Source organism: Prionailurus bengalensis, chromosome C1 (genome assembly GCF_016509475.1).
Source record: "Prionailurus bengalensis isolate Pbe53 chromosome C1, Fcat_Pben_1.1_paternal_pri, whole genome shotgun sequence".
In the NCBI taxonomy this organism is placed as follows: domain Eukaryota; kingdom Metazoa; phylum Chordata; class Mammalia; order Carnivora; family Felidae; genus Prionailurus; species Prionailurus bengalensis.
Genome location: NC_057345.1, coordinates 19,119,773 through 19,147,612, shown reverse-complemented (window position 1 = coordinate 19,147,612; position 27,840 = coordinate 19,119,773). Strand labels below are relative to the sequence as shown.

General features: G+C 51.2%; 1 protein-coding gene and 1 long non-coding RNA gene across 2 annotated transcripts in view; one reads left to right on the top strand and one right to left on the bottom strand.

Moving 5' to 3' along the window:
- The window catches only part of MAN1C1 (mannosidase alpha class 1C member 1), a 141,260-nt gene that overhangs the window by 64,532 nt on the left and 48,888 nt on the right, over nucleotides 1-27,840 (bottom strand). Inside the window, 1 exon segment of the mRNA XM_043574097.1 lies at nucleotides 22,032-22,128. Coding sequence (XP_043430032.1) covers nucleotides 22,032-22,128 — 97 coding nt within the window.
- Nucleotides 13,993-20,723, top strand: LOC122480098. The gene is made up of 2 exons (XR_006296512.1): nucleotides 13,993-14,517; nucleotides 14,776-20,723. It is a non-coding gene; the product is annotated as an uncharacterized LOC122480098 (long non-coding RNA).

Here is a 27,840-nt window from a genome sequence, read left to right as displayed (position 1 = left end):
TACGTTTTTCTCCCACAGTGATCCAGGAGCTGTTTGACTTTAGAGGTGTCAGAGTAGGAAGGAATCCAAGCGGGGTGGGTTGCAAAAGCGTTCCTGATTCTCCAACCTTCCCCGGATCCATGCCTTCGGCCACGTGACCTAACAGCTGCTCCCATCAAGAGACGGGAGTCTATTTCCCGCCCCCCCCGCCCCCGTATCTAGGCTGGACTTCTAACTTGCTTGACCAACACAATGCGACGAAAGCAAATAAACATAAATAATAAATGTTCTGTGCGATGGCTCATTATACAGCCATAGCTAACTGATACACTGAGTTCGACGTTCCAAACAGGTGGGTACCCTGAGGGCCAGAAAAGGGAGGGAGCTTTCCTAAAACCACATCTGCCAGTGACAAGAATCCAGGTATGGGAACCACTCACCCAGGGCCTTTCGACTGTACCGAACACTGATCTTTCTTCAAGTACCCATTTATTTCATCTAAGTCATTAACCCTCAGGATCTGAACAAAGGGCAGGAGGAGCCACATGAAAGTCATCACCAGCCATACAAAGTAGATGTCGTTAGCTCCTAGCTTGCTACCTCTGAGGTTCTAGAATCGTCCAACCCAAAAGCCACTGGGTTCCCACACCTTGTAACCATGTGTTCTGCCATGAAAATCAAACCACAAGGCTCATTTCTCAATCTGCAAAAAACTGTAGAAATCAGTAGGATTTTATTTTATTTACTAATTTTTTTTAATGTTTTTATTAATTTTTGAGACAGAGAGCATGAGGAGGGGAGGGGCAGAGAAAGAGGGAGATACAGAATCGGAAGCAGGCTCCAGGCCCTGAGCTGTCAGCACAGAGCCCGACGCGGGGCTCGAACTCACGGACCGTGAGATCATGACCTGAGCTGAAGTCGGACGCTCAACCGACTGAGCCACCCAGACGCCCCGAAATCAGTAGGATTTTAAATATTAAAAGTAATCTCTAAAAGGCACTTAGGACAGCATTTGACACACAGTAAATGTCCAATAAGTGTGAGCTGTTATTATTAAGTTCACTTCTCACAAATCTTTCTGACCCTTTGGTGCCTATCATTTGTCAACCAGCAGGCAGCACTAACATTTATTGAGTGCCTGTGGAGGCCAGGCCTTTTACATACATCGCTGTGGTTAATCTTCACAACGTTTCTTTGAGGTACCAACCCCATCTTACAGATGAGGAAACTGAGGCTTAGTGGGATGAACTTGCCCAAGGTTAGTAAAGTTGAGAAGTGGTGAGGGAGGAGTCACACCCCAGCTGTCTGCCGCAAGCCTGTGGGAGCACAGACCATGATTACTCATCTCTGTTCTCTCTAGTGCTTAGCCTAGAGTGGGGATTGAACAAAACTGCAGAATTAATAAACACTTAAATTCCAAGAGGTTCAGAGAGTATAGAGTTTCTTCGCTCCCCCACCATCCCTGTCAGAAGGGCTGACGTTTAAAAGACCGAAAATATTAAGCGTTAGTAAGGATGTGGAGCAACTGGAACTCTCACGCACCGTCTCCCCCAACCGCCACCCCCTCACCAGATCTCGGGCTCTTGTGCTTGAAAGGACGTTTGCTGTGACCAAGAGGGCAGGGCAGCAACCGTGATGAACACAACTGAAGAGGCCTTACAGAGCTGTGGTAGTAAGCATGGATTTTAGAGGTGGAATGAACGAGAAATACTGGTGAACATTCTAGAACACTAATGTGATCCGGCACTGTTACTTTCTGGAGGACTCACTGTTTCTACAGACCTCAAGGAGCCCCTTACTCTATGCTGGCATTGACACTCCAGTGCTGTCGCTGTTATGACTGCGATATAAGTGGGTGGCCCAACTGGAGTTTTCTAAACTCAACCGGCCTGCCTGGTCTTTGGTCAGTTCCTCTGTAGGCTTCACCAGGTCCCCAAGTGTCCCCTCTCTCTGAGAGCAGGAAATGTCACTTCCCAGCCAAGCCTCACCATCTCGGAATAATCAAAGCACCAGGCACTGCCAGAAACACTGACTTCTGTTTCTCAAGTGGGAAAGGCTGTTCCCTCTCTGGAACATGGAAGCCTAGGGATTTTCCCGATTGAAAGGTACATCAATGGACTGAATGTGCCCCGCCCCCCCCCACCCCCCCACCCCCCCCCGTTTCATCTGTTGAAATCCTAACCTCCAATGTGATGGTGTTAAGAGGTGAGGCCTTTTGGAGGTGATTAGATCGTGAGGTCTTAGAGCCATCATGAGCGGGCTTGGGGCCTTAATAAAAGTGACCCCAGAGAGCTCTCTCGGCCCTTCTACCATATGTGAGGACAGAGAGAAAACAGATGGTTATGAACCGGGAAGCCAACCATTGAGCAACTAATCTGCTGGTGCCTTCATCTTAGACTTCTCGGCCTCCAGAACGGTGAGAAATAAATGTTTGTTCTTTCAGCCAGTCCCTGTGGTAGTTTTGTTGCAGCAGAGCCCCAGAGGGGTGCTGTTTGGTGGGGGCAAGATGATCTTCCATCTGGTCCAGCCCTCCCTTGCTTAGTGACCTGGGGTGACTCAGTCCGTGGGACACTGGCTGTGTTTCAGCTGGGCAGATCTATGGATTCCCGCTCCCCTGGGCTCAGGAAAATGCACGAGCCCAAGCGCCAGTGGGAGCCGAACACGAAATTCACCTGCGACTTTCTCAGATCCTTTCCAAGACAGTGGCCCTTTGGTACTGACTTGAGACTGAACTCCCACAGTCTCAGGTTCTAAGATCGCGTCAGCAGTTGTCCAACGTTTTATATTTAAAAAATACTGTTAGGGGGTGCCTGGCTGGCTCAGTCGGTGGAGCATACAACTCTTGACCTCAGGGTTTTGAGTTCAAGCCCTGCGATGGACGCAGAGCCTACTTAAAAGTAAAAAATACTGTCATGTGACTCTTCTTATTTAATCCTTCTAACTCTAATCCTTTGAGGCTAGCCAGACTTAGGAAACAGTCTGCCCATCTTGCAGATGAGGAAACTGAGGTCTGAGAGGTGAATTCCTGGCCTAGGCTCACATAGGCCTCCTGCCTGACTCAATCCAGTGCTCTTTCTACTATATACCTCAAATCCTCTCATAAATAAGGGGTCGTGGGAGCTTCTGTGTGCCCACAACCAGGTGAGACAGCGCTGCACCCATTTTGCAGATGAGGAAACAAATCCAGGGAAGCCGAGTAAAATGCCCGTGTAACGATAATAACAAATGGCGAAGCAAAATTCAAACCCGTGTTTTGAACCTCCACAGCAGCAGACAGAGACCTACTTCCTAAAATCAGAGTTTACTGGGGTCCCAGTCGGGTGAATGACAACAAATCAGTAGGACATAACAACGCATGGTTGCGGCACTGACCCCAGAAAGCCACTGTCGCACGGGAGGCTAGAGCTGCCTGAGGCCGGGCAGCTTCGGGAACGTGAGCTAGCTTCTCACAAGAGCCACCTTGAAAGAGGGCCATTTATGTTCTCCCAGTGGGTTTTGGTCGGATTCTTGTCTTTAACCACATAAATTTTGAGGTCAAATAAGATGAGACTATCGTTCTAGAAGGATGCAAGTCTGCCCTGGAAGGAAGGCTCTAGTATGTCTTACTGTCCCAGGCCACACTTTTGGGTTCTGCCCCCAAATACTTATTTTGGCTGGAGAACTTCACCCCCTCTGTGCTTTGGGGCACGAGTTAGTGTTACTGGCCCCGGGGAGACTGGAAGAACTCAACTGAGGTACACGCTGTAGCTGTCACCCGTTCCTGGGACACCTTTTCCACCAACCAAGCTCTGGCCGCTGCAGGTTACAGCTTCTGAGCGGCTCACAGAGAAACGAACAGAACAGCCTCCTGTCAGTAGCCGGTTCGAGACTGCTGACGCAGTCTATCCCAATCACCTGCCAGCGGGAAGCAGACGCCAGTGCCTACAATGGGGAGAGACCCCGCAGGCCCCCGTTTCCCCACACCCGCATCTGAACTGTTTGCAGCTGCCTTCCCCGTGAGAGGAAGGTCGGGGCCCAGGTCTGCTTTCTCTCTGAAATCTCCGTGTCTAATCCAATAGTGGGAACTCTGCAGGACTTCAACAACGGCTTGGGCTCGGGCAATCCGCAAGTGAAAGCGTGAATGAATGAGGAGTCCTGTCCAGTGACTGCTTCCCTGCTCCAGGGGCCCTGATGGGGACGACTGTGCCGATGACGACGATAAGGAGGAAGAGGTGAAACTGTTCAAGGTTAGAGCGAAGTTCTGGGCAGTGAGAACAGACGCTGACCTTTTTCAACCTCAAAGCCTGCAGGGGCTTTTCCCAGTCGACCCACACCCTTTTGAAGATCTCAACTGCATTGTCTCCTCCAGATCACGTTACTTCAGAGGCAAACCAATTCTCTGGTTAAGGAAAAAGAATGTGAGCAGATCAACCGGTGATCGTCATCCACCCCCCAGGGCTTTTACAGAGAAAGCCCCCCAGTCTGGGCTCTGCAAGGAGCACTGGTGGGCCAAGTGGCAGCGGGAGGGGAGGCTCGGGGTCCAGAGCTTAGAGCGGCCTGATTTCAGTGCTTTGGAAATCTCTGCTGTTGTAGGATGGCTTTCTATATTGGCATTTCCGCTCCTTGGGTTTTAAAGAATGAGAAATCTGTGGCTGATCACATATTCAGCAACCAAGTACACTTATTCGAAGACCTAAATTGCAGAAATAACTCATGTGATTATTTGAATGAATAGGAGTCTGGATCATCAAGCTCAATCTATGGATAAATCAGGAAGAGCTAGCTGGGCGAGTGGAGGGCAGGCCCTCCCCAGCTGGCTCTTCTGCTGGGCCAAGACATGCTTTCTCTGCAAGGAGGCCAGGGCAGCAATCCTTGAGTCTCTGCTCCTTGGAGGTGCTTTGCCTTGATCTGCCTACATACCACGACCAGGGCAGAGCTTTGAAGTCCGAGGCAGCCAGAATCTGGTTATCCCCAAAGGGATGAGTCAGGCAGAGTGAGGGTCACGAGAAGCGCACCCCGCTCTCACCTCAGGGCCATAAACCTGTCCTAGTGTTCACTGGTGAGTCCTGCAAAACAGGCCCCACCTTCTGGGCTCTGGCATTGGACTTGCCCAGTCAAGCAGCGAACCTCCATGGCCCCCATCCTGGAATCTGCCTTACTCACACCCTTCTTCTCCCGGTGCACTCCCTCCCGAGGGCTCGGGTTGCCTCGCATGTGCCCAACTGTCCTCAGAGCGGCCTGTGAGGATTCCCCCGGCCAGAGCCCAGCTCCTGCGAGAAACCTGCTCTAGAAAGAGCCCAGATCAGCCCGCAGGCCAGCCAAGCCTGCTGAGTTGTGCAGAGATACTCCCTGCCCCCCTAACACGGGCCTCCAGTCACCTCAACTGCCCGGCCCTGGATGGTTCCCTAGAAGGCACCTCCCGGGGCCTGAGAGCCACATCTAGGTCACAGTGAACCTCCTCCAGGTCTTCCTTTCCTGTTCCCATTGTGTGACTGTGGGCGTGAGGGACATCTGAGAGGCCGGGCCTCAGGCAAGGCATTCACAGAGCTGGGAGAGGGCACCACACAGGGGGCAGCCAAGCAGACCTAACATTTTGTACCAGCAACTTCTGGGGTCAGGGAGCTTGGGTTCCAATCCTGGCTTTGCAGTCTGCCCACCGTGTGATCCTGACCAAGGTATAGAACCTCTCCCTCTTGGCTTCAGTGTCCTCATCTGTAAAAACGAAGATGTTTCCGTACAGAATCACTTGTGAGATTCAATAAATAGTATGTTGAACGTGCTCAGCAGAGCAGCTTGTGGCAAATGCTTGAACATGTCAGCCAGTCCAGTTCTAAACACGTATCCTAAGAAAACAGTAGGACAAATATGTGAAGATTAGTGAGCTGGATTAGGAAATTCATTTTACTATTGCTTAGAATGGCAAAAAATCAGAAAGAGCCTAAATGTCCTATAAGAGGAATAAGAAAAAATTCTGCACAATGCATGTGTGTATATACAATGTGTGTGAATACCATACAACAGAATTCCACATAGCCATGAAATAGGACAATATAGGTGTTTAGTGTTTAACAGCTTGAAAAGGCAATCACAAAATACTGAGTGAAGATTACAGGCCAGTATTTAATTGTATGATTCTATTTATGTAAAAATAATATTTATATCGGGGTACCTGGGGGGCTCAGTCGGTTGAGTGTCCAACTTTGGCTCAGGTCATGATCTTGCGGTTCGTGAGTTCAAGCCCCACGTCAGGCTCTGTGCTGACAGCTTGGAGCCTGGAGCCTGCTTCAGATTCTATGTCTCCTCTCTCTGCTCCTCCCCTGCTTGTACTCTCTCTCTCTCTTTCAAAAATAAACATTAAAAAAATAATAATACTTCTATCTATTCATTTTCATGGAGACCTCTCTGGAGATGCCCATGAGACTAGGAGTCATCTCTGGGTGGTGAGACTTCAGGAAGTTTTCTTTCTGGTTCTTACTTGTAATTTCCCATTTCTCTACAATGGGCATGTATCACATTTATCATTTTCTCAAAAAAAAAAAAAGGGGGGGGGAAATAGATGGAGTAATTTTAAGGGTAGAAAAGGATTTTCACACTCAGATAATTCCAGCATGGATAAAAGGATTTGTTCAACTTTCATCACTCTCCAACTGAGAAGAGACACAAGGAACGGCAGCCGTAAGAAGAGGGAAAACCCCATGTTTCAAGGTTTAGTGTCTAAGAAGAGTAGCTTGAAAATTAAAGTGTCTCCAGCCATCCTTCCCCATCGCTCCATCCTGTGGGACACCAACCTTGACCGTCAGCAACAAATCAGACGTGAAACATGACTTCCTCTCGGGGAACAGGAAATCAGGGTATCAGAATGACAACAAATTTCTATTTTACCTTGCCAAGAGACCCTTCCCGCTGAGAGGAGGAAATGTGGGGCACAAATCAGCTCTCCGGAAGGAGGAGGGACACTTTCACAGGATCAGCTGGAGGTCGGGGAAAACTGCAAAGTCTAAACATTCTTCCTGTCATAACTTTGTCAGCTGTACTGAAGTTGACAAGATGCTTACCCAGCACCTCAAGACACATGCCAAATTGACGTAGTTAGACGCGTAAGCTCTAATAACTACTGAGATGCTTTAGCGAGCTCGTGTCCGGCCGCCCGCTGCCTCTGCTCCCCACACGGAGGGCTGCACAGCCCCGCCGCCCTGGGATGGGGTCTCACGACAGGAGCCGGATTGATTTATTCGCCCACCCATTTCCAGCATCGGCGCCGCGGCCAGTGCCAACATTGGATATGAGGGTCAGCCCGAAGCCATGCCTGCCTTCAGGAAGCACTTTCTACCGCAGGGCGTGTTTTTCAAAGAGAACACAAATCCGATTTACCTCGCAAAGGGAACGTGGGGGACTGGACGCTGGGAGAAAGATAAAGGGGAGGGATGGATAGAGAGTCTGTTCTGCCCCTCAGCTGTGGGAGAGAGAAAGGGGCCGAGGTTTCCTACTTTCCTGGCTGGATCCTACTGGTCAGAGAAGGGAGCGGGGATATGTTGAAGGGTAAGGAGCAAGGTCAGTGTGCCAGGTGGGGGCTGCAGGTGGGCTGGGCCATACAGTGAGCTCCGGCAGGGGAAGGAGGGAATTTGCGACCCGCCAGTGCCCAAGAAGATGGGCTATTTGTGATAACAAAGCTCCTCTGAGGCTTTTTTTTTAATCGAAAGCATCCAAAATCCTCTCCCTGGCTATGCAGGAATCTGGGGCTGACACACCCACCTTCCCAGCCCTTTCTCAACCACACTTCAGAAACAGCTCAAAGCCATGCCAAGAATATCCTGTTACCTCAGGGTAGGATTAGCTCCCACATGAATGGAAGGTACCCTCTTTAAACTGTTCTGCCTGCCATTTGCAAATGCCATGTTCATGAAATATCTGCTGAATGCAAGCCCCTAGACATGTTGGACTCACTCACACAGTGACTCAGGCCCCCGCAGCCTTCCTGATGACCGGGGGGCCTGTCACATCCAATAGTGTGGGAGCTCACCGGCAGACTCAGCACCCAAGGGGGCTCGCCTTTGCCAAAGGCATTACCTCGACTCACAGGGCTATGGGGGAGGGGGGGTGGAATCACTTCAGGAATGATGGACTTTAGACCCAAGAGGATCCTGTGGTTTCTAACCCAGGCTGTGCATCAGATCCACCAACACAGATCCCTGTGCCAGCTAGACTCTACTGAACCTGCATTTCTTAGAGATGGAACCTGGAAATCCATGTTTGCAAAAGTCAGGTAGGGAGTTCTGGTGTTTTTCCCTGGTTAAGAGCCATAAATTGGCCCAAGTTGCTCGTTCCATTGATGGTGAGACTATCCCAGGGAGGGGTGGGAAAAACGTATTTGTCTAAGGTCACAAGACAATCATCGCTTCCCTGGAAAGCTGTGACAATATTAATGGTGATGACGATGATGATGGTGGTGGTGGTGGCAGCTACTATTTACCCTCACGTGTATTAACTAATTGAATTCTCACAACCAGTCTATGAAATAGGTACTATTTTTCCAGGAGAGGAAACTGTGGCACAGAGAGGTTAATTCATTTGCCCAAGGTCACACAGCAATGGAGCCAAAGCCGATGCCCCTATCCAGGGCACAACTTTCTCAAATCACCAGGACCCTGCCTCAGGGATTTTGCCTCCTCCCCAGTCCATGGGTTGAGCTGCAGGCTCTGGGATGTTTCTGGGGGAATGGTCTCTGCCCAGCTTTGCATCCCGACCTCGAGGCTGAGGGAGCCCAGAGGGTACATTTCATTTGCTGAGGGACCTGCTTTTGCACGTGTCCCTTGGCCTGGGCATGGCTCAGGGCCCTTCAGATGAAGCCATGCTGCCTGTGGGAAGAATGATCCCACTGCTGGATGTCAGAAATATCAGGAGAGACATTTTTTTTCCAGTCCAGCCAGACCCTTGTGACACCCTCTTAGAAGGGGAGTGTCATGTAATAGCCTCATGGGGTGTCTGGGGTGTCTGGGATTTTGTCCTCCTTAGTTGGGGGAAGATAAGTAACATCTTTGGCTTTACTTTGTTTTTTTTTTAGAGAGAGAGAGAGCAAGTGAGCAGGGGAAGAGCAGAGAGAGAGGGAGACACAGAATCTGAAGCAGGCTCTAAGCTCTGAGCCGTCCGCACAGAGCCTGATGGGAAGCTCAAACCCATGAACCATGAGATCATGACCTGAGACGAAGTCGGATGCTCAACTGACTGAGCCCTCCAGGTGCCCCCTTGGCTTTCCTTTTAAATCAGGAAAGAGTTGGGGCGCCTGGGTGGCTTGGTCGGTTAAGCGGCCGACTTCGGCTCAGGTCACGATCTCATGGTCTGTGAGTTCGAGCCCCGCGTCGGGCTCTGTGTTGACAGCTCAGAGCCTGGAGCCTGTTTCAGATTCTGTGTCTCCCTCTCTCTCTGCTCCTCCCCTGTTCATGCTCTGTCTCTCTCTGTCTCAAAAATAAATAAACGTTAAAAAAAATTAAAAATAAATAAAAATAAATTAGGAAAGAGGGATGTAATGGACAAAGACTGAGGAGTGTGGGCAGAAGAAGAATGTCACAGCCTCCTTTTCATCAATGAACACACACGGACCCTTCTTTGCCATTCACCAAAGGCACCATCTAGGTACCCCAGAAGCACCATCCGGGCCTGATGCCATCCTAGGGATGCACCAGGCAGGTTATGCGGGAAGTCCTGGCCCGTGGGGGGTTCCCAGTTCCAGAGGCAGAGGAAACCGGACGGACGTGCGGGCTTTGGAGGTAGACAAGCCTGGGTCTGAACTGCCGCTCTGCCTCTTTGCAGGCTTGGGCAAGTTCCTTCTCTCAGAGTCTCGGTTTCCTCGTCATAACAACACCTACTTCAAAGAGGGGCCGTGGGGGGTAAATGAAACTCACCAGAAGGTAGCTGGGAAAGCGGGTGGGCACCTGGGCACACACCCTTCCCTCCCCGCACTAACGGAGACAAGGAACTGGGGTGGTTTATGCACCAGCTTTCCCAACAACAGTGAGAAGGAAGGAATCCTTCCTACAAAATCAGGGAGGGTGCGGGCTTTTAGGACCCTTACCTGGCAAGGAAGACACAGACACAGAAGCGGGGCTGCATTACAACTCTCAAGGGCCCCCTACCGCCGTTAAAAACATATCTTAAATATGATCTTTTACAGTTGCATTTGTATGAAAATGAATATAATCCAGGCTGGATCCATTATTATATTCATTTTTGTCTTTGGATTTTAAAGGAAAGTAAAATTAAAATACTTCTGTGAGCCCTGGGCGCTGTGTCTAATGAAGAAGTCAGCCCTGTGCAGAGGCATCTTGGGTGCCTGGCTGGGTGCTGGATGCCAGGACTAGGTCTCCTCCCTCCAAAGCTGCTTCTCCCCCCCCCCCCCCCACACCCTTCTCTGTATTAGCACCAATACTCTCCCCAGCATGACCTCCCAGGCTTGGCCTGTGCTGTTCCCCGACCTGTAACAGAGATTTCATTGATGTCTGTCAAAATCTACCCGCTAAGCAACCCTGGCACCCAAATATCTGCCCCCTCCCATACGACGCCTCCCAGATGCACCCTCTTGTTGAAATATGGGGAACTTTATGCTTCTGTCCGATGAGCTCATGGTATCTTGTTCACTTTGCGCCCTCCCTGCTCCATCCCTAGCTCTGAGCCTGGCACACAGTAGGCACTCAATACGAAGTTGTGGAATTGAATTAAAACTTAAATGACTGGAACTCTCCATGTCGCCCCAGTGCGATCAGTTACTTGTTGCAAAACAACATCCAGATGCATTTCTGGGCAACTGCTATTTCAGGAACAGTGTTATTTGGGGAGCTGAGAGCCCTGCTGGCTGGACAAGAAGCAGGCAGAGGGCCTCCGCCACCGAGGCTCCCTTCCTCCCCTTCCTAATCATTTGCTTGGCCATCGGCAGGATTAGACAACGGCAATTATCCCCACACGGTCTATTCCCAGAATTCAAAGTTATTGGGGGAGAAAATGCAATTGTGCTTTTATCCAGTCATTAAAAAACAACACAAAACAAGAGCAGTGGATTTCAAACCGCTTTTCAGATTTGATGAGAAGAAAAACAAACTTGAGTATTAGCCCTAAATTGTGCTGACAACACACTTCCGGGTCTCTTTGTCCTCCCCCGTGCTCTCTTCAGAAGTTCTCAGCAACTCCTATCGATCCCTGCCTGGTTCTCATGCCTGGGGAGGGCAGCCCACAGTGGAGCAGGGAACGGATGGATCCGCCTGCCTGAGAGGCGCGGAGGGTTGGGGGAAGGGAAGTCCTGGTTCCCACTGCCCAGAGAAGTGGCCGGTCCCGGGGCCTCACTCGGGACCAGCGTCTCGTGCCGCACCTCCGCCCCCACCGCTGAACTCACCGCCCACCCGGCCACACCAGGCTTTCATCAGCCAGGGTGAAACCACCCCAAAGTAGCCCAGTCACCTACTATTTTAGGACCTGGAAGCAATAGGAGAGTCCTTATGCCAGACGCCCACACTGTATGATGGAGAAATGAGCTCACGGAGAGAATGGGCCTTGTCTGGGTCACAGGGCAGATTGGTGCTTAGAAGCCAGGTCTCCTGGTTCCTGAGGTTCAGGATAGGGAGAAAACACTGGGGGCTACATTCATGGGACCCCACTTATATTCAGCGCTGCTCGAGTATGGTCTCTTACCACACCCCCACCTGCTCCAGCCACACTGAACATCTTTTAGACCTCAAGGGTCATGGTCTCACTCAATCTCCCCTCCAGGCTGTTGCACTTGTCCTTCTGTGCCCGTGACCCCCTCTCTTATGCTTCCTTGCTCATGCTTCAGGTCTCAGTGTAGAGGCCATCTCCTCCAGGAAGGCTTTTTGAAGCCCGTCCCTCCAAGAATGAGTCAAAGAGCCCTTGGTGTACTCATAACTACCTTAACTGAAACTATAAATTCGTGTATGTGTCTCCCCACTAGCCTGCGAGGTGTACATGGGTATCTATCACTCTTGCCTCCTGCTACTTCCCCGTGTCTAGAAGAGTTTCTGGCACATTCCAGGCACTGAACAATCACTGATGAAGACATGGTCTCACGGGATCCCAGTGACAATCCTGTGAGAAGGTGTCAACCTCCCCATCCCGCAGGAGAGAAAACTGAGGCTCAAAAACAAACGTGCCCCCTGCCCAGTGAGTTGGCAGAGGCAGGATTTGGAGAATCCAAGTCTTCTGACCCAACATCAACATTTTCTTTATTAAGACCCTTCCCCTTCCCACATGGTAACTGAACGAAAGAAGGTCCAGGTCATGCCATTTTGGACCTGTGTGTCACAGCTGGGATGGGCTGGGGAGTAAAGAGGTCACCCCACGGCACTGAGAGACGGCGTGGGCAGGGAGTAATGAAGGAAGACTTTGCTGACCGTTTGCACTCGAGGCAGCCAGCCTGAGAGCCCCAGTTCCTCCCTAGGTTAAGGCAGGAAGAACAGGGACCCTTCTAGACCCGGGCTGAAGACACAATACAGGGCAGCTACGCTCCAGGGAGCACATAACTGGCAAGCTGGGGCTTTCAACAAGGGAGGGGGCGTCTTGATTAAGAGGGAAGTATGGTTCAGTAGGAGGCCACCATTAAGCACACTGACAAGCAAACGTGGCTGGTGGGGCTACTGATTAGTTTATCTACTTTGCAAAACTGGCAGCATCCAACTAAAGTTCAACATCCGAACACGGCATGACCCAGCGATTCGGACCCTGGGCAGGTCCCAACAAAAGTGGCTGCTTGTTTCCACCAAAAAGCACGTACAGAAGTGTTTGTAACCCTCAACGGGAACGTAAAATGGTACGGCCACCGTGGCAAACAGTCTGGCAGCTCCTTAGAAGTTTACACAGAGTTACCATATGATCTAGCAACTCCACTCCTACACGAACACCCAAGAGAAATGAAAACCCACCTCCACCCAAAAACTTGGATGTGAATGTTCACAGCAGTAGGATTCGTAATAGACAAATGAATTAAAAAGTAGGCACAAGCCAATGTCCATCCACTGCTAAAAAGACAAACAAAATGTGGTATACTCACGCAACGGGATATTATTTGGCAACAAGGGAAGGGAAGTATATGCTACAGGGTAGATGAGCCTCAAAAAATTAGGTCCACTGAAAGAAGCCATTCACAAGAGACCAGATATTATATGACCCCTTTTATATGTCACGTTCAGCATTGGCAAATCTATGTAGGGACAGAAAGTAGATTAATGGCTGCCTGGGGCTGGCAGGGAAGGGAGGGTTGGAGAGACTGCTGAGGGGTATGGGGTTTACTTGTAATTGCCACAAACTGGAAACAAAAATGTCTAACAACAGTAGAATGGGTGGATAAACTTGAAAAGGAATGAACTACTGTTTATGATGTAACTATGAGTAAAGAGCAGCAAACAGATAACACTAATCTAAGATGATAGAAGTCAGAATAGTGGTGACTCGTGGGGGCTACTGACTGGGTGGGGCCTGTGGGTAAGGGAAATGCTACCTCGACCTGCAGGGTAGTTATAGGATGTACCTGTACGTAAAATTCATTGGGATGTGCACTTAAGACGTGCACTTAAGATGTGTGCATTTTACTGCATGTAAGCTATAAGTTACATCTCCATTTTAAAAACTAATTTAAAAAATGAGAGAGAGAGAGAGAGAGAGAGAGAGAGAGAGAGAGAGAGCGGCCCAAGTGAATAGACCAGGGCACAAGTCCTGGCTATCAGGTCTTTGTGAGCGTTTCTGTCCCTCCCTCCGGGCGCCTCCTTCCCCATCCTCCAGACATCAGACCAGATGGTTTCAAAGGATCCAGCTGGCACCGGCAGTCTGAGATTCTGCGAATTCACATACCTATTTGTCCCTGAGTTTGTTGGGAAATTTGGCAAATGCCAAACTCGAATCAATGTGGTGTGGAGAAAAGGGGGCTGGTTGTCTGCCGTGGGCTCAGCCTCGTTTCCAAGGAAGGCAAGGTCTTTGGAAAGTGGGTGGGAACACCCCGCCTCCAGGAGGGAATGTCGCTTTCAATATGAATCATCTTAGGCATCCAACAGCTTGCTCTGGGAATAGATACCCTGACTCACTTCTCCCTGACAGGAACAAGTCTTGCTACTAAAATTTCAGATGTCAAGAGAACCAGCACAGCCCAAATAGCCTCTCAGAGGTTGGGGAGTGGGGGGGGGGGGGGGGAGAAAGAAAGAAATCAGCCTAGTAACCAACGAGGAATCACAGAGGGGATGGGCATCTTTGTACAGAAGACCGGACGAGGCCCAGAGGAAGCCGCCGGCTCACACGGCAGCTGGCGCCAGGGCTGGGACGGGGACCCAAGGCTCCTGACCTCGGGTTTTCTTTGTACAACAACCTGCTACTATATTTTTTAGAGAAATAAATTATGCTCCGTGCTGGTGGGAAGCCTTTTAAACAAAAAGAAAAAAGGAAACGGCCAAGATGCATCTTAATTAGAAAGCGCTTGGGAAAAAAAAATCTTCGCGGGAGGCGGGTACACAGCACCGTGCCACGAACGGTCAGCAGCATCAGAGTGTGAGAACCCAGCAGGCTAATTTAGAGGTGAGCACGTTGCTCTGGTAATTATCCGGTGTGACCCGAGGGGCTTTCTGGTCTTCAGGAGGTGACCGGGAAATCACGGAGGTGTCACTCGAGGCCACAGGGAGGCCCCCATGAGGCCGTAGCATCCGACCAGCAACGGCCAGTTCTGCCCGTCCTTCACGTGCGGGGTTAATATTTCCATCCCATCCCCCTCCTTGTGCTAAAAGCCCATCTGCCAGTGACCAGCATTTCTAATCCATTTCCTCTGCACTTTGACAGCCTCCAGTGTCCGGATGGAGCGGCCACGGCTCCCCAAACATGTGACTGCCCGGAAGGTTTGCTCGCTGCCCTTACGCCTGACCCGTTCCATCCAAGCAATTGCGACATCGCCACTTCCAAGGAAGATGACAGCTCTTTCTCAAAACAAACTCAAAGCCTGGGTCAGGAATGTGCACCACAGCCTGCTAAAAATCAGTGACAACATGGCCTGACGCTGATTTTCCCAAGAACTATGGGATCCTTGGTGTTTTGGTTTTGTTTTTCAGAAAAAAGAAACCGTCCACAAAGTAGATAGGGTGTTTTCAGCCAGAGAAGTCAACGTGCTCTGTTACCCAATAGCAGGGGAGGAGGGAAAGGGCCCCGGGAAGGGGACGCGTGCACACCAGGCAGGGAGCTGGGGCAACCTAGGCCTGCCCCCCTCGCCGTCACAGGTGAGTAAACTGAGGTTCAGAGAATTCCATGACTTGCCCAGTTTCATTTGCTCGGTAAACGCTAATGAGGACGTGAACTCAGGCGTACCTCCAAAGTCAAAAGGCTGCCTCCCAGAAACAAGCTCAGAGATCTGCGGGAACAACATGGAGTTCTGTGGAAAACCGCAGAAGCAGGTGGCTTTCGCAAACTGTCTCTCTGGCAAAGTGTGCAGTTCCCTAGGTAGCCATACTGGTAGAGTAACTCTCACCCCCACAAAGAGATCCAGGAAGACTGGGGTGCGCGTGTGTGTGGTGGGGGGGAGACTGTGAGCATTTTGCAGGAGGCACTACTGAGTCACACGCCAGAAAGCAATTGTAAAAATGACATCTTGGGACCTGGATTTATTCCCTCTTCAACATCATATTTGCTCCGTTTACAAGGCAAAGATGATTTTTCTCTCTGCCAAGGCCGAACATTCCCAGCCTGTGATCTGAAAATCATGCTGTGTTCATTTTGCCTCTTAACTCACCCAAGGCCATAAATCATCCCTCGAAATGGGGATTTGGTTGGCAGTTCTATCGGGGATTCACAGGGCAGAGGAAGAATCCAATTTGGGGCTCTCACGGTCATCCTGAGCCGGCTGGGAGCAGGGCAGCATTGCTTTTGGCCACACAAGTGCCTCCATGCTCCACGGAGAAGACGCCCGAGAGGCAGATCTCCCGACTAAGCAGAGCCGTTGCTCTCCTGGGTTAGTTTGCGGATTCCAAGTGCACTTTGTGACAAAGGAGGAGGTCAAGGCAACTGGAGAGAGTGAGAGGAACAGAGAGCACAGCAGGATCCAGCCCTTCCCCAGCCAAACCCAGGACGAGGGGCTAGGGGAAAACAGGGCAGGTGGAGACTGAGGTGGGCGATTCATTCATTCCAAAATACTGATTAAGAGCCTACTGCCTGTGAGGTGCCAGGCACTGTTTCTTTCCTTGGAATAGAATTATTTTCACAATCATCTTTTAACAAATAGAATAACAGTGGAGGCAGCTTACAGTTAATGAGTGTACTCGGCAGGTGTTTCACACACATCGGCTCTATCTGATCTTTACAGCTGCTGGGTGAAGTAGGTATTATCCTCATTGTACAGATGGAGAAACCGAGGTGCAGAGAGATTAAGAAACCTGGGGCACCTGGGTGGCTCAGTGGGTTAAGTGTCTGACTTCAGCTCAGGTCATGATCTCACAGTTTGTGACTTCGAGCCCCACACTGGGCTGGCTGCTGTCAGCACAGAGCCCCCTTCAGATCCTCTGTCCTCTTCTCTCTCTGCCCCCCCCCACCCCGCTCACTCGTTATCTCTCTCGAAAATAAATAAACATTTGAAAAGAAAGAAAGAAAGAAACTTGCCCATGGTCACATGACTAGTAAGTGGCAGAGCCAGGATTCGAACTCAGGCAGGTGAGGTTCTCAAATCCATACCTCTCTTAGCTCATTATGCTGAGGCCAGTGGAGTGTTTTGCAATCATGTGTTTTCAGGTTATTGGGCAGGGATAAAATATCTTCCTATGCTTGGAGAACAGAGGAAAATCTGAATCTTTTTTCCAGGCCCTGAATCCTCAGCTGATGTCCACTAGAAACTGATGCCTGGAGATGGGCTGCAGCAGACTCTGGCCATGAAGTACATGTCTTCTCCAGCTTCCATGAGGACAGTGGAGTAGAAGATACAGCACCACCAGCCCCGAAACCATCCTTCTGCCCTGTTTCCTTCTCTGTGGCCACCGTAAGTGGTCACTGGGGGACAGGGCAGCACGGTGGTTTATGGGTTGGTTTTTGGAGTTTGACAGCCTTGTCATGAAGTCTCTGCTTGATAACTGTGTGACTAAGCAAGTCCTAAAACTCACCTGTAGTCTCAGTTTCCTTATCTGTGAAATAGGGATAAAATGGGTAGTTTACTCCTTCCAAGGGCTATGAGGAAGACATAAGAGAATGCATGTGCAGGGAACCCCCAAATCATACACTCCCTGACAGTGTCCTCCTGCTAAAGCTCCACAAACTCCTAGCTCCTGGTGGTGATCTGGCCATGACCGTAGGCCTGCATTTTGACAATCCGGCCTTGGTCAATTTAGCTAATCTCAGAGTGGGTGGTGCAAAGAGCCCTGGGCTGGGACTCATGCCGAGAGTCTGAGCCTCCGTCCTGCAATTAATAGGCTGTGTCACCCCGAAAGTCCCTTCCCCTCTCTGAGCTTGGTTTCCCCCACACTCAGATGAAGAAGTAGGACCTGCCTTCAAAGAGTCCCACTGGTGGCACCCTCCCAAGACTCTGTGCTCGTGCTGATTTTCCCTTCTGCCAAGGCAAGATGAAGTTATCATGGCTCACTCGGACTTCTTGGGAGGATTAATGCTCGTTAAGTGCTTCAAGGCTGGCAGCTGGCACCGATGCAAGGTGTCACTTACTACCTGCCCGGAAATTCTTATCCTGGCAGGAGGCTGATTTATTCCGTGGCCTTGAACCTTAACCTTCCCCTGCCTCTTCCCTGTTAAAAATTCCTCTGTCAGCTGCTTCAATGAAGGAGCGAACGGGATGCTGTCCACCAGTGGGCTGCTCACCCATGATCTCTGCCATGGGTACTCAAGGGCTGGGAAAACAGGGCAGGCTTGGAAAGCCCTGGAGCCCTCAGGTGGCCCCCTGAGCCCAGGGGTCTTGGGCGTGCTCCAGTCAAAACAGGAGGGGCACATACTGTCCTAAGAGACTCACATCATCCTCACATCAGCTGACTTGAAGAACGCCAGGCATGAATATGAGTGCTTCTGTGTCTTAGCTCCTTTAGCTCTCAAACCAATCCTGTGAGTAGCTAGTACTGTTGTCCCAACTCATAGCTGGGACACTGAGGCCCAGAAAGGTTAAACTTGCCCACGATCACACAGCTAATCAGTGTGGAGCAGCATGCAAATGCAAGCCGTGTGGCCCCTGAGTCCCATGCTCCTCAGCTAGCTCGTTTGATGTCCTCCAACTCCTAGCAGCAGCCCTTTGCATAGGTAAGGAAGCTGGGCCTCTGTGCACCGAGCCTCTGAGAGTTACCAGCGATAAGAGCACTGCCATCGAGTGCCTGCTCTGGGTCTGGCTCGGGGCTAGGCCTTTGTCTCCAGTCTGTCACCACAGCCCCAGGAGACAGGGGCCTCTGCCCCACTCCACAGTCTGAGGCCACACAGCTACCAAGTGGCAACACAGAGGCCCTGCTCAGGCAGGCTTAGATCCAAAGTCCACGCTCTTTCCACCACCTGGCTGGACACTAACAGGGACGTTCCGGTGACATCTCAGAGGACGGGGAAAGAAGCGGATCTCTGCCGTGGCCTGGGCCACAAGGCAAGGAGCAGGCTGTGTCCTTACCCACAGCCCCGGGGTCTTGGGAACAATTTCGGACAGGGCCTGCTGAGCCAGATGTTAGTAAAAAGGAAGCCACTTTGATACTGAATTGCTTAGGACACGAACACTGGCTTGAGAGACACCTCGCTCAGTGGTCTTGCTCTCAGAGTGAGAACAGATTCAGGGAGGGGTGCACGGGCAGCTGAGAGGGGAACCAACGTGGTGAAATGCGGAGGAGGGCCTCACAGGACACCACGCTCGGCATCTGATGTTCTCCCTGCAGAGCCAGGCGCCAGTGTGAACCCATCACTCCTCCCCACATGCAGCCCTCTTGGCCTTGCAGGCCAGGAAGAGCGGACTGCAAGAGCGATCGTCCAAACGACTCGGCCGGGTGGGGCCGGGTGGGGCAGGGTGGGCACTGCTCCCACCCGACCTTCTCGGCGGGGCTCAGTTTACGGCGAAGTCACGGAAGACGGCAGCGGCCAGAGCCCAGCAACGAGGCCACCCAGCGGCCCACGTGAGTCCAGAAAAAGAAGTGGCAGGGTGACAAGCAGCTGAATTCAGGCCAGTTCACCTCCTTCTGTCTTCGGGAACAGTCTGGCTTCAAAGCCCCTCATGGATCCAGTCCAAACCAGAACCTCTTCCTCCTCTGCATTCCCATAAGCCTCTGTCTCATAAGGCACACATGCGGTCGCCACGGTCATAGCTACTACCCATTTGGCAGGTTCTCCGTGTCAGGTAGGCCCTGGGCTGGGGCTCTGAGGTCTTCTTTAGCTCCGCTGTGCAGAAAAACTCAGGATCGTAGAGAGATGACTTGCCTAAGCTCACACAACCAGGAGCTGGTAAATAAACACTCGTTGAGTGAAAGAGTAAACTGAGACCAGCTCTCCCTGCCCAGTACCCGGGCCCCTGCCCACCCTCCTCTCCCAGGAGCCAGCCGCCCACTGCCACTTCTCTGCTGGCGGCAGAAGAAAGACGTTGCGTCACTGCCAGGACTGTTGCAAACACTGGATGATGCGGCACCGGGGGTCCTGCTAAGGCTGCTCTGGGAGACAGATGCCCGGGGGACCTCAGGACCTCCCATGGCCTCACCTGGGCAACTGCCGACTGCATTTGTTATGCTGTAAATCGTAAATCACTCGTACACGCTTGGCCCTCTGCGTGGTCATACGTGCCCACACAGAAGTCCAGTGTGAAGGACGGACGAGCAGGGGCCCAGAGAGGCGAAGTGACTTGGATCTGGCCACACAGCGCAGGGCAGAGTGAGGACCTGTACCCAGGTCCAAGTTTCTTGCCACCATTCCAGCTGCCCACTCTCCATCAGGTCTGGTGACTGAAGAGGGGCTGAAGAGTTGAGATGCAAATGGCAGCCTTGAGGAATGTTTACACAAGGGGAGGTGGCTTAGCCCGATCCTCCCTGGAGTGCTCCCTGTGGTGCTCCCTCTGTCCCCATGGATGGTCTGAGCAACAGCTATGCCCCTGCTGCGCAGTTTCAGAAATCAGCCTCCCCCGACTTCCACCAATTCCCCGAAAATTCGCACACTGCCTCTGTGGTTCCAGCCCCGATGTACACCAGGAGCCAAAGGTCCAACAACTCTGAGGAGACTCACGCCAGCCGCCTTTCCGGGCTGATGGTGGGGAAGGTCTGTTCTAAGGCAGGGAGGACAATCAGGCTCCTCAACAGAAATCTGCACATTTCATATTTGAGGTTAAGGAAACATCTGTCTTCCTCTCCTCTGACTCAAGAGTCCTCCGTAGCAATCTATGCTAAGACAACATTTTATGCACAAAGATGGTAACTGCTGAATTATTTTTAATAGCAAAAAAAAAATGGAAACAGCTTCTGTCCAACGTTAGCAGGATAGTTAAATGAACGGCACATCCATGCATTAATTGCCACCATTAAAACCATTCTTTATGAAAAAAATTTGAATAAGTTAGGGAAATACCTATGAATGTAACATTAAGCCAAAACAGAGAGAGATGGAGAGAGAAAGAGGACATGGAATTGCATACAGAGAGGGAAAAAAAGTACAGAGAAGACTGGAAGGAAGTGAACCAAGATATCAACACAGGCTGCATCCGGGTGGCAGAACGAGTTGTTTGTTTCCTGTTTTACACCTTTTGATACTTTTTCTTTTCTCCCACATTCCTGTGATAATCAGAGAAATAAAAGCAGCTACCCAAATTCTTTCTTTCTCTCTCTCTTCCTTTTCCACCACCCCCCCCCCCACCCCCGAGACACACACACGCGCGCGCGTGCACCCTGAGTGAATTATCTGAACGTCCAGAAAGGATGTGATGCTGACTGGTTACAGGGAGGAAAGCAGGTCCTGTGTCTCTTTTCCCGCAACACAAATGCTTCTAATAAGACCATACACACAGGGGCCATTCCTTTAAATTTGTCTTCAAGGTTTTCCTGGGAGGGGAGCCTGGGTGGCTCAGTTGGTTAAGTGGCCGACTCCTGATACCGGCTCAGGTCGTGATCTTGCAGTCGTGAGATCAAGCCCTGAGTCAGGCTCCACACTGAGCATGGAGCATGCCTAGGATTCTCTCTCTCTCTCTCTCTCTCTCTCTCTCTCTCCCTCTGCCCCTCTCGCCTGCCCTCTCTCTCTCTCAAAATAAATAAACATTAAAAAGGTTTTCCTGGGACTTCTCAACTGACTTGGTTCTTTGGGTCTGGACCTCAGGAGCCTGTGTCTCTAAGGAGTAAGGAACACAGCAGGTGAATTTTTGTCTCCAGCCCCAGACAGCTCCCGTCTCTCAAGGAAGAAGCAAGCCGGGAGGCTTTTATGAAAGGCCTACAGAGAGGAGAGAGCTGGCGACTTGGAAGGGTGTTAAATTTGGAACGTGAGGTCATGCCCACAATAAGGCACTCTGCAGTCTCTCCAGCTGAGAGAGGCTTTGGGGTTAGGAGAACCATGGCTGGAGAGGGAAGAGACATGGGCAAGTGAGGCTGCAGGTCACACACGAGCTGGTGACACGAGGTAGCACCCATGCCGCTCCCTGCCGGGCTACAGTTCTGTCCGTCTACCAAGTCAGCGTGCGAGGCGCACCTGTAGGACCCTGGAGGCAGTGCCCGCGCCCACGTCATCAGAAACCTCTACTCTTTCTCTATGAAATCACCCGAGATCATTTTACAGCTACGCCTGGAGGAGTGGATTTAAAGCCCCTCCGCATCTGTGTCCTTCAGAGCTCCAAACCTACTCCTCGGAAGCAGGTCTCCCTTCCTCACTGTCCCCGGCCACACGTCCGAGTGTGTTTGCTCGAAAACACACACTAAGTACATACAAAGACGAGTGCGAAGCGAGACGGAAGCATGTGGGCTTCCCCCAAATCTAGAAAGCTCAGAAGCCTGAACAGCCCAGAAGGAAGTCAGCCTTGGGATCCCCCAGGTCTGGGGAAATAGGAACACAACTCAGGGGGTGAAAAGTCAAAACCGCACCCCACTCGGTCCGCAGCGGGGGGGCAGTGGGTCTGCCGGACACCAACTCACCGAACATGCTGCCCTCGTAGCCGTCTTTCGTGAGTGGCCGGAGCTCGTTTTTCCCCATCGCATAACGCTTGTAGCTCTGCCAGGCGAACTGCATCATCTACAAGAAAAAGCAGGAAACGGAACCTGAGCACGGCCGTTCCCAACAACCTGTACAGGCCACCTGGCTTTGCCCTCTGCAACAGGATCCGAAACCACATTGCAAAAATAACCTTCCAGGGGCGCCTGAGTGGCTCAGTCGGTTAAGCGTCCGACGTCGGCTCAGGTCATGATCCTGCGGTTAGTGAGTTCGAGCCTCACATCGGGCTCTGTGCTGACAGCTGGGAGTCTGGAACCTGCTTCACATTCTGTGTGCGTGTCTCTCTCTCTCTGCCCCTCTCCACAGCTGCCTGAAAGGCCGTTCTCCTCAGACGACCCCATGAGTCCAGAGTCTACCCACAGATTCCTTAGAGAAGACACAGAAAGCACCAAATATATTCTAGCCACCCTTCAGTGCCAAAGAGAAGAGCTGCCTCTTCCATGAAGCCTTCCTGTTTTGCTCTGGCCTAAACTGATCCTCTGAAAGGAAGGAAATAACTCGCTGAGTGGTGCCAGGTGTAATTTAATAAAGCAATCCCCTAGTGAGGCATTGTTGACTCCACTACGTAGATAAGGACACAGGGCAAAGACATGAGGTCACTTGTCCAAGGTTACCCAGAGTCAATGAGAGTGCTGGGAATGGAACTGGTGCCCTGCGGCCCCAAAGCCTTAGGCCTGTCCCCCAAAGTCCTTGTTCTGTCCCCTAAAGTCACCACATGAGTCTCTCTGAACTTTTCCAACACCTGTTGACGTACCCTGGCCATCCCAGGCTCCCTAGCACCCCAGCTAGTCACTGTCAGTTTTTGTTTCCCTGGCTCTGAACCATAAGCTCTTTGAAGCCAGAAACTATGCTTGCCTCAGTTTCTCCCACAGCACCCAGCACAGGGCTTGGTACATGTAGGCAGCAATGAGTATTTATTGACTTTGGCACCCAGGCTGTGCAGTTCTTACTACATGAAGGCAACTATGTTGGCCTGTAGGAACATCATGCAACCACCTTGGTCCTCCAGCCGCACTTAGCACTGGAGGCTGGAGGAAGCCAGGCTAACAATATACCCTCAGCCGTGCTCCCCCGTCCCCCAGGGTCCCCCTTATTTGCCTCAAGGATGCTGTCTTTTTGCCTCTGCATGGTGGGCTGCCTGGGTGACAGCGGAGCAGAGGAGGGAGCAGGGGCAGGCGGCAGAGGCACAGCTGAGGGACAGGTGGGCGAGGAGGCAGCTGGTGTGGTGGAAAGGACTCAGGCTTCAGGGCCAGAGCGGCCTGGGTTCTCATCTCACCTCTGCTTTGACTTTGGCAAGTCATGGAGCCTCAGTGGACATCTCTTTGAAATGGGAACAGCAAGGGCTACTTTGCTGAAAGGTTTAATCCCCAATCCTGAAAGGTTTGCATGAAAGAAAGGAGCTGGAAATGCCTGGTTTCTGACCTGCACGTGATTGACAAGCCTCCTCAGCCTCTAAAATTCCCACCCGGTCCCCCAAGCCTCAGCCACCACCCTCCTTCCAGTCACCCTAAGCTCTCAAACTCTGTGTGCATTAGAATCACCTGGAAAGCTTGCTGAATCTGACTATCGGCCCCATCCTTGAGTTTCTGATTCAGCAGGTCTGGGGGAGCGGGGCCAAGAATTTGCCTTTCTACTGAGTTCCGGAGTGATGCTGCTGGTCCATGGGCCACCCCTGAAAACGACAGATCTGGTGATGTGTTTCTTTCTATTTCCAACCTCACCTCCAGACGCTGTCCGGCACCCTTCTACTTTTCTCCCCCTATCTCCCAGCCTACCTTCCTGTCTCAGCTCCCTCTCTCTGGACGTCTCTATCTTCATCCTCTATGTCCTGCCACTCCGGGTACCAAGGCTTAGAAGCAGTCCCTTCCAGACACATCTGGACCAAAACTTCTGCTGTGTTTGCCACTGTGGCCCAAACACACAGACCAGGAGGGCAGACGTGACAAGCCTAGGTCCCGCATTCCCTGTGAAATGGCAGAATAATCTAGCAGCACCTCTCCATTTCGTAGACGTTCAAGCCGAGGCTCCGAGATGCAAGTGATCAGGGAAGCACAGCCAGCAGGGCTGGAATCCAGCTCTTTCGACTCCCACACCGGCCAAGCCCATCCCCATGCCTGGCCTGATATGTGGCTTCCCATGTGACATACATGAAAATGTCATGGTAACGCATGCCAAGCACTTGGCACAGGCTTTGAGTCCTAGTTCTATTCCTCTGTTATTTTCTACTTATCCTGAATTGGCAATAACAGAAACTAATTGCCGGGTATGAGTGCTTAAGGGAGACTGGCCTCCTCCCTCAGTCTCTCTTATCTGGAGGCCCCCTCAGTTTAGCCATTGTGAGTGGGGGAGGGGAGGGGGGGAGAGCGGCAGGAGGCTGGTAAAACATAAATGACAGCAGGGAAGCAGCAGCAGGGGTCTGGAGGGGGAGGACCGCACCCTCCCCATCCAATCCCCCCTGCTTAAGAGAAAGAGAGAGAAGTGGGTGTACCAGAGTAATTAGGAGAATCGTAGGTATCTACGTGTTCTCAGAGGAGCTGCCACTGTGGAGACGTTTGGAACGGGGCCCGCGTTCTCAGTCATCCACATCAGTGGAGGGGAACGGAGGCACAAATAATCCCTGCGCCACTTGGGACTAGATTCAGGAAGCAACCAGAGTGGCTCTCAGTCTCTCTCTCTCTCTCTCTCATACACACACACACACACACACACACACACACACAAGACGTCTCCCATCTCGGGTCACAAGTGACTCAACCTGGGCACTGGATGAGCAGGGGACGGGAAAAGACCCCCAGCCAGGTAGTCCTTACTTCTCTTCCTCAAGCCCCGCAAGCAAGCACCGACCAGGTGTCCTGTCCTGTGCTCAGCTGCAGTTTGGGCCACAGCCACAGTGGGGATGCTCCCCTGGCCTCACCCTCTACTTCCTGCCAACTGCTTATCTTCCTTCAGATCCCAGTGGAAATAGTGTGCAGGGCAAGTTGCAGGGCAGGAGACCTAAGTCAGACCTGCCCCCCCCCCCCCCCGCCACTCCTTCCCCTGCATTCCTGATGTCACGCCCTGCAGCAGCCCGCAGTCAAGTTTTATACTTGGATTATGGGGTAAATCCCCTAAACCCCTATTCATTGCCACATGCCTGGCAACTCATCCAGGGACTGGCACGTAATAGGTGGCTCACTAAATATTTGCTGAATGACTGTAAGAACAAGAAAATGGCTGTAGAGTTTAACACATGGTTGGCAGACTGTCAGACCACACACATCATGGGCCAGGTAGGTAATGGGTCAGTGGGGCGGGGTTTCTGCACAACAGAGGCACTCAGAAGAGGGCGAGTGTGTGTGTCTCAAGTGGATCCCCAAGTGTGCTGACGGACACACAGGACTGTGAGGGGCACAAGCTGAGGATGACCCACAGAAAGGCTAATCTCACCCTGCAGCTGGTGATACATGCCTTGGGTGACCCTCGGATTGGGCTTGAGAGGTAGATAGTCCCTGGCTTCATGTTAGGCAATTCTAAGACCTCAAAGGTCATCAAGTCTCCCTCTTGCCTCATGCAAGTTCTTTAATAAAAGATTATGCCATGTCTCTTTGAACACCCCCAGTGACGGGGTGCTCACCACCTTACCAGGCAGCCCATCTGACTGTAGTTTCACAAAGTTCTTCCTTAATCAGTCCAAATCTGTTTTCCCTATGGGCCATGGGGAAGACAGTTCATACTGCTTTCATAGCAGAGACCTTCCGACAGGGAGGTCAACTCACCAGTCACCTCAGGCTGTCTGTTGGCCAACTGAGTGCCCAGCTCCTTCAACAGCACCCCTCATGGCAGAGCCCTGAGTCCCCTGAAACGGCAGACCCACACGTCGTAACGTTTTTCCAAGATGCCCCGAGACTTCATTGCCCATTCGTTATGGCTGGCTATACTTTTGTTAATGAGTTGAAAACCAAAGTGCAGACTCTCCCTGCTCTCATCTGGACCAGATCCTGTGGGCGGGGACTTGCCACTTGTCCCTAATAATTTCATCTTGTAGGACTCTGCCTACCATTCTGTGCTGTCAGGATCTTTCTGGAACCAGATCTTATAATTCAATGTGCATGTGTCTGTCTGCTTTGGGTAATCTGCAAACTTGATAGGACTGCCATCTGTGTCTCCCCCTGAGTTTTGGACAGAAACATTAAACAGGGGGGCTGAGAACGGCGTCGGGGAACAGCAGCAGGGGCCTTTCTCCTGGATGTAGCATTTTTGAGTGTCATCTGTCAGCAAGTGAGGAGCCCACCAATCACTACAAGCCCTGTGTCTCCATTTTTGGACATGGGGATCTTTGAAGGACAGGGCTGAAACACAAAACAGTCCCCTAGCATAGCTTGTACAGAAAAAATAAATTGCTGCTTTTTTTTTTTTTAAAGGAAAATCAGGGGTTAGACTGGCACGATTTGTTCTTAGAGAACCCATTTTGGCTCCTCCGAATCAGCATTTTTTGTTCTAAATGCTTGCAAATCACTAACTTAAAAATCTATTACTGTCTCTTAGGAGGCTATAATCAAAAAGACGGACAACAGCGAGTGTTGGCCACAACGGGGAGAAATTGGAACCCTCGTGCATTGCTGATGGGAATGAAAATGGTGTAGTCACATTGGAGAGAAGTTTGGTGTTGGAGAGAATTTTGGTTAAATAGTCCCAGCAACTGCACTTTTAGGTGTGGACCTGTGTAGAAAAGAGCCAACAGCTGGCCCCAGGCTTCTATCCCTGGAAAGGCCTGCCTGCAAGGTTGGTCCTTGGCTGGCATGTGGGAACGTGGATTTCGCGAATGTTCCCACCATCCTAAGTAGTGAGGGTAGTTTCCTGACCTTATGCTGAACACCCACTTTCCTTCAGGGAGTCTAGAGTTTTGGTACATGCTAAAATGGTACCTATGTGGGGCACCTGGGTGGCTCAGTCGGTTGTGTCTGACTTCGGCTCAGGTCATGATCTCACGGTTCATGGGTTCAAGCCCCCCATCGGGCTCCATGCTGACAGTTCAGAGCCTGGAGCCTGCTTCGGATTCTGTGTCTCCCTCTCGTCCTGCCCCTTCCTAACTTGTACTCTGTCTCTCTCTCTCTCTCTCAAATATGAACAAACGTTAAAAAAAATCAAAAATAAAATAAAATAGTACCTATGTGACCATACCCCAGTAAAAACCTCAGGCACTGAGTCTCTAATGAGCTTCCCTGATAAATAACACCTCATGCGTGTTGTCACAATTCCGTGCTAGAAGAACTCAGCATCTCCTGTGTGATTCCACCGGGACAGGACTCTTGGAAGCGGTGCCTGGTTTCCTCTGGGCTTCCCTGCATGCACTTTCTCCCTCTGCCGATTTCTCTCTGCGTCCTGTCGCTACAGTAAAAATCTCAGCTGGGAGTAGGGCTAAGTGCTGAAGCTTGTGAGCCCTCCTGGCGAATCACTGAACCTAGGGGTCCCCTGACACGTCCCCTGGAAAATAAAAAAAACACGAGTCTGCACAAAAGCTTGTATACAAATGTGCACAGCAGCGCTATTTTTAATAGCGCAAAGGTGAAAACAACCCAAATGTCCACTGACTGATGAATGAATCAACAAAATGTAGAATACATATGGAATGGAGTAGTACTTAGCCATAAACAGAAAGGAATTACTAATATACACCAGAGCAGGGAGGGACCTTGAAAACACTGTGCTAAGGGAAAGCCAGACACAAAAGGCCACGGAATGTAGGCTTCCATG